Source organism: Apus apus, chromosome 1 (genome assembly GCF_020740795.1).
Source record: "Apus apus isolate bApuApu2 chromosome 1, bApuApu2.pri.cur, whole genome shotgun sequence".
Classification (NCBI taxonomy): domain Eukaryota; kingdom Metazoa; phylum Chordata; class Aves; order Apodiformes; family Apodidae; genus Apus; species Apus apus.
The window spans coordinates 48,452,688-48,459,294 of NC_067282.1; the positions used below are offsets into that span (position 1 = coordinate 48,452,688).

Consider the following 6,607-nt stretch of genomic DNA (forward strand, 5'->3'; position numbering starts at 1 on the left):
CGGGCGGCGGGGTTGAGCGCGGCGTTCCGCCGGCCGCCCCCGCCGTGCGGGCGCGCGCCCCCGCGGCTTCCAGGCCACGCGCGCGCGCCCTCCAGCGCGCGTGTGAGTGTGTGTTTGCGTGTGCGAGTGCGTGTGTGTGCGCGTGTGTGTGCGCCCCTCTGCGAACGCTGGTGTCGCGGCGCCGCCTGCGTGCGGGGGGCGTCTGTGTGCGCTGCGCTCCGCACCGCGCCGCCCCGGCTGCCGTGATACTCGCCTCCGCCACCGCCGCCCCAGCGGCTCCGCGCAGCCCCCGCGCAGCGGGTCGGCATATTCACGGGTTGCCACCATGCTTGGGCCCCGGAGATTTCGGGCGAAGTAAGTGCCAGGGTTGACTTTTCTCGCGCTCTCTCTCTTTTCTTCCCCTCCCCGCCTTCCACCCCCTCCCTTCTTTTCCCCCACCACCCCCCGCCTCTACACCGCCCGGTCTTTCCTTGCTGTTGCTTTCCACCCGGACCCGTCCCCCGCCATCCTTCCCACCCCAGCCGCGGAAAGCCGTTTCTCCCAACTCTGGGTGCTGCTCGGTTGAGTGGCAGTGTCCGGCTGGGGTTGCTCGGTTGCTGCTGCTGTCGGCGGTACTGAAAGCTGCTTCGAGCCGGATATGCAGTGCGGTAATCTAAGGGTTGAACTCTTCGGGGAAAAAAAAACACACACACGAGAAAAATCCCGATGCAACCCCCTTTCCTCTTCTCCCCTCCCCCTTTCTCCCTTCCATCCTCCTTCTCCCACCCTCCCCCCCCCCCCCAAATATGAACCTCTGTTGGGAGCTGGCGAACAGCAGCATGCAATCGTAACAGAGGGGTTTCCAAGGGGGGATTGCAGCCTTGCATACAGCCAGCTACAACTTTATTTCTTTTACCTCCCATCCCCCCTCCTTTTTTTTTTTTTTTTTTTTTTTTCATGGAAAGGGAGAAAGGAGAAGGGAAGCAATATTGTATTTGCCTCCTTTACTAACCATAATTTAATTAAAGTTGTAACATGCCTGAGAGTTTAACACTGACCGAGCAGGTTTTCAATGGTGTGTTTTTTTTTTAATTCCTCTGAAGAACTGTTGGTTAATGGATGAATGGATATGATCGAGCTGAGAAAGAATATGCTAGATACATGCCTCTGAGTAAGATTTCTTCTGCCTTTATGCTGTGAAGCCTTTTGCTTTGAGTAATTCTGATCCAGTTGACGTCTGGTCAGAATTAGAAAGAGATTTGCCGAGACTTCCGATTCCTTGCTGCATGACTGCCTTTGCTGCAAGTGCTAGATTTGCAGCCTTGAACCTGATGCCACAGGAGATGTCTTGCAGTACTGAGACTCGCTGTTTTTTAGGATGCATTCCTCCGAGCTAGAGTTGTGGCATGAGGAGTGGAGCTCTGAAGTGGACGATAGAAAATGCAAGCCTTCTCCAAGATCCCAACATTTAAGCCTGGATGATTTATTAGTCTTCCCCTACTGACACACACAATGCATTTATTTTCCCTATTCATCTTGTTCTTAGACTAGCAAAAGCAGAAGAAATCCTGAAGGAGTCAGAAAGATTGCAAGAAAGAATGAAAATGGGAGTTGTTTCCAGATAGGTGAAATCTGGGTATTAAATTACTGACGTAGGTCAATGGTAGGGTTTCCCTTCCACCACCGCCCCCCCTCCCCCTTGGCTTTTAATCAGCCTGGGTGTCTTCTCCCTTAAAGGATGAAGAGTACTGACAGCCATCGCTGCTTCTAATCAGTAACTCTGATGCTTGGAGTGTTGGCAATGAGATATTTTCATGAGACCTGTTTAGATATCTCCACTTCTACCAGGCTAGTTTTGGAGAATGTTGGGAATAAGCGATATGTCAGATATGGCTGAGACTCTGAAGATGATCCACATATTTTACATTTTTCACAAAATTTGGGTGAGTGGCTAAAACATTTCCTTTAAATGTGTATTTGTGTGTGTCTATAAAAACTAAAGATCTCTGCTTGACAGTCAGCTCTGTTACCTTGTATGTAACTCATGGAGGGGGGTGGAAATCAGAGAATCAATTAAAATTATTTACTTGTATAAAGATACAGAATTTCTCTCACTGAAGAGAGCTGTTAAGTACACTGAAGTAGGAGGTTAACTGAAAATTTAATTACTAAAGAATTCTGCCACAAAAGTAATCTAGGGCGTGTGTGTGATGTCTGTGTGGGTGTGCTTTGTAAAGGTATAGATAGGAAAAAAATCCACGCTTATAACAATTTTAAGAAATGGCTGTTGTGGAGAATGTGTCAGTATTCTCTCTGTTGCATTCAGCTGCCGTTTTCAGCAGTGAGCTGAATTCCTTTGGATTCCTACCATGGCATTTCCACCACCGGTTAAAAGCCAAGGTAGAAGGAGGGGAAGACCTTGGTGCGCTGTTCACTGGGGAGGTTCTGAAGGGGAAGGGGGAGCTGGGTAATAAGGGAGGTGGGAAACCTCATAAAATGGTGCTTCTTTTCTCAAATTAGAACTGTGAAACTGAACTGACAGCCATTTTATGTATATTTATGGGGTTGGTTGTGAAAGAAATCCATGGAAGCATTGAAATGCACCCCACAGGAACAGAACCAAAACAATTTCTGCTGTGACCTCACCTTTTTAAACACCACAGGCATTTGACTCACTAGGAATTGCCCATCAACCTTGAATCAATGCATGCCATCCAGTTTTCAAAAGTGTGGGAATTAGAAGCGACAGTTTTATTTTTGTTTGATTAACAACCCATTCTCTACCCCACTGAAGATATATGTAAACTTTGTGTCCCTTTTGAATTTTATGTGGCTATGCTATTATGCTGCTTTCTTTTTGTTTCTCCTTACCCTTACAGGAAATAAAATGTACGCTTGCTGCTCTACAGTAACTTTGGAACAGGACCTCAACAAAAAAATGCATATCTGGATGCTGCAGACAATTGCATTTGCTTTAACATCACTAGTCCTTTCGTGGGCAGAAAGCATCGAGTATTATGGGGAAATCTGTGATAATGCATGTCCTTGTGAGGAGAAGGACAGCATCTTAACAGTGAGCTGTGAAAACAGAGGGATCATCAGCCTTTTTGAGATCAGTCCACCAAGGTTCCCTGTCTACCACCTCTTGTTGTCTGGGAACCTTTTGAACAGGCTGTACCCAAACCAGTTTGTCAATTACACAGGGGCTTCAATTTTGCATCTGGGGAGCAATGACATACAAGACATCGAAACAGGGGCCTTTCATGGTCTCAGAGGTTTAAGGAGGCTGCACTTGAACAATAACAAGCTGGAACTTTTACGAGATGACACTTTTCTTGGGCTAGAGAGTTTGGAATACCTACAGGTCGATTATAATTATATTAGCATCATTGAACCCAATGCCTTCAGCAAACTGCATTTGCTGCAGGTGCTGATTCTCAATGATAACCTCCTCTCCAGTTTGCCCAACAACCTTTTCCGTTTTGTGCCCTTAACTCACCTGGACCTAAGGGGTAACCGGCTGAAGTTGTTGCCCTATGTGGGCCTTTTGCAGCACATGGATAAAGTGGTGGAGCTGCAGCTGGAGGAAAACCCCTGGAACTGCTCCTGTGAGTTGATTGCTCTAAAGGATTGGCTGGACAGCATCTCCTACTCTGCTCTGGTGGGAGATGTGGTTTGTGAGACACCTTTTCGCTTACATGGTCGAGATTTGGATGAAGTCTCCAAGCAGGAGCTTTGCCCCAGGAGACTCATCTCGGATTATGAAATGAGACCGCAGACACCATTGAGCACCACAGGTTATTTCCACACTACCCCGGCTTCAGTCAACTCTGTGGCCACTTCTTCTTCAGCTGTTTACAAATCCCCTTTGAAGCCCCCCAAAGGGACACGCCAACCCAACAAGACAAGGGTGCGCCCCACCTCCCGCCTGCCCTCCAAAGACCTGGGATACAGCAACTATGGCCCCAGCATTGCCTACCAGACCAAATCACCAGTGCCTTTGGAGTGCCCTACTGCCTGCACTTGCAACTTGCAGATTTCTGACCTGGGCCTCAATGTCAATTGTCAGGAGAGGAAGATTGAGAGCATTTCTGAACTGCAGCCCAAACCTTATAATCCTAAGAAGATGTATCTGACGGAAAACTACATTGCTCTAGTACGTAGAGCAGATTTTGTGGATGCTACTGGGCTGGATTTGCTGCACCTGGGCAATAATCGGATCTCGGTCATTCAGGACCGGGCTTTTGGGGATTTAACTAATTTGCGAAGGCTGTACCTGAATGGGAACCGTATTGAGCGGCTGAGCCCAGAGTTGTTCTATGGGCTGCAAAGCCTGCAGTACCTCTTCCTGCAGTACAATGTCATCCGGGAGATAGAGGCAGGCACCTTTGAACCTGTCCCCAACCTTCAGCTCTTGTTTTTGAACAACAATCTGCTGAGGTCTTTGCCAGGGAACATTTTTTCTGGTCTGTCTCTCTACAGGCTGAGCCTGCGGAGCAACCACTTCTCTTACCTGCCAGTGAGTGGGGTGCTGGACCAGCTGAAATCCCTGCTGCAGATCGACCTGCACGAGAACCCCTGGGACTGCACCTGCGACGTGGTGGGCATGAAGCTGTGGCTGGAGCAGCTCAACACCGGCGTCTTGGTGGACCAGGTTATCTGCGAGTCCCCTAAGAAGTTTGCCCAGAGCGACATGCGGGCCGTCCGGGCGGAGCTGCTGTGCCCCGACTACTCGGACATCGTTGTCTCCACGCCCACGCCGTCCCCGGGACAGCTGCCGGCCAGGACCACCCCCTCGTCCTCCACCGTGCGCCTCAACGGCACGGCGGGGGGCGGCGCTGGCGGCGGCAACTCGTCGGTGCCGCTCTCGGTGCTCATCCTCAGCCTGCTGCTGGTCTTCATCATGTCGGTCTTCGTGGCGGCAGGGCTTTTCGTCTTGGTGATGAAGCGGCGCAAGAAAGGCCAGGGTGATCACGCCAGCGCCAACAACTCCGACGTGAGCTCCTTCAACATGCAGTACAGCGTCTACAGCGGCGGCCACCACCACCACCACCCGCACCTCCAGCAGCACCCTCCTCACCGGGGCGGCGGCGGGGTGGGCGGCGGCGGGGGGGGCGCGGCGCTGCCCAAAGTGAAGACCCCCGCTGGCCACGTCTACGAGTACATCCCGCACCCCCTGGGCCACATGTGCAAAAACCCCATCTACCGCTCCCGGGAGGGCAACGCGGGCGAGGATTACAAAGACCTCCACGAGCTCAAGGTCACCTACAGCAGCCACCCCCTGCAGCCCGGGGGGGGCGCCCCCCCACCCCCGCCGCCGCCGGCGTCCGGCGGGGAGGATGCGCCCGTGCGCAGCCCCGCGTACAGCGTGAGCACTATTGAGCCGCGGGAGGAGCTGCTCTCCCCGGTGCAAGACGCCGATCGCTTTTACAGGGGCATTTTGGAGCCCGATAAACACTCCTCCTCCTCCACGCTGGGCACAACCGGCTCCACCCTCCCCGACTACCCCAAGCTCCCCGCCACCTACACCTACTCCCCCAATTATGACCTTAGGCGTGCCCACCAGTACTCGCACCCGGGGCCGGGGGACAGCAGGCTCCGGGAGGCAGTGCTCTACAGCCCCCCGAGTACTGTCTTTGTAGAGCCCAACAGGAACGAGTACTTGGAGCTAAAAGCAAAACTAAACGCAGAGCCGGACTACCTCGAAGTGCTGGAAAAACAGACCACATTCAGCCAGTTCTGAGAAACAGCCCCCCCCCCGCCCCCGCCAACCACAGCAGCTCCTTCTCTAGCGTATTTGTATTTAACAGCCACAAGCAAAACAAAGAAACGTAAATGCTGACCTCCTCCCCACCTTTCCCCCCTCCTTTTTTCCCCATTTAATTAATTTTATTGTAGGGTGAAGTGCCTTGGCACAAGATTTTTCAGCTTCGAGGAATGATTCTAAAAGGGTGTGCTGTTTATTTTATTTTCAGTTCGTTGTTTGTTGTTTTGATTTTTTTTATATATAATTTTTTAATTTTACTCTGTTTGAAAGTAAGAAACCACCTATTGTGTAACTTGGGCACAAAAGTGGCATTGTGCTTGTGTCTGTGTGTTCTTGGGGAAGGTGACAGGATGGTCTTACCAGGTCATATTCAGGTTAGAAGTACAAAAGTCATGTTCCTTTTTTTTTTTTTTTTTTAAGTTTTGGACAGACATTTTAAAATCTTGTTTTCTTTTTAGTTCAAGAGTACAGTGCACATTTTCCCCTTTTAGCTATGGGTGAGTCTGAATGGCTTTTATGGAGAGATTAGCACACCCCGACTTTAATACACGATTTCCTTTTTTTTAAGGATGTGTTTGTATGCTTTCTGGACTTTTGAATTAAAAATATATTAAGGTCTTTAAAAGGATCGCTGTAGATGTGGACAAATCATTAAAGAGTGCAGAGATATATGATCCATTGGTGGTTAGTGAAAATAACTTATTGATGAAATATATATAAAAAATATTTTATTGTAGCACCTATTTTTATATGCACATTAGTGTTTCTTTTTCCTTCACTACTTTCGGGCCTAATCCTGAAAATTCTTACTCACTTGAGTATCTCTACTTGTGAAAGAAGTCCCAGTTTAGCCCTTCATCC

At 49.9% G+C, this 6,607-nt stretch overlaps 1 protein-coding gene across 2 annotated transcripts; it reads left to right on the forward strand.

Annotated features, from left to right (window-relative positions):
* Positions 1-342: 342 nt before the first annotated feature.
* Positions 343-5,722, forward strand: SLITRK5 (SLIT and NTRK like family member 5). 2 transcript variants are annotated; one of them, XM_051621457.1, is made up of 2 exons: positions 343-354; positions 2,859-5,722. In XM_051621457.1, exon 2 carries the CDS (start codon positions 2,867-2,869, stop codon positions 5,720-5,722), a length of 2,856 nt encoding a protein of 951 aa, XP_051477417.1. In that variant the 5' UTR covers positions 343-354; positions 2,859-2,866. The 2 variants fall into 2 exon arrangements, with proteins under 2 accessions (XP_051477417.1, XP_051477424.1); XM_051621464.1 differs by lacking the exon at positions 343-354 and adding an exon at positions 1,902-1,922.
* The last annotated feature ends 885 nt before the right edge of the window (positions 5,723-6,607 follow it).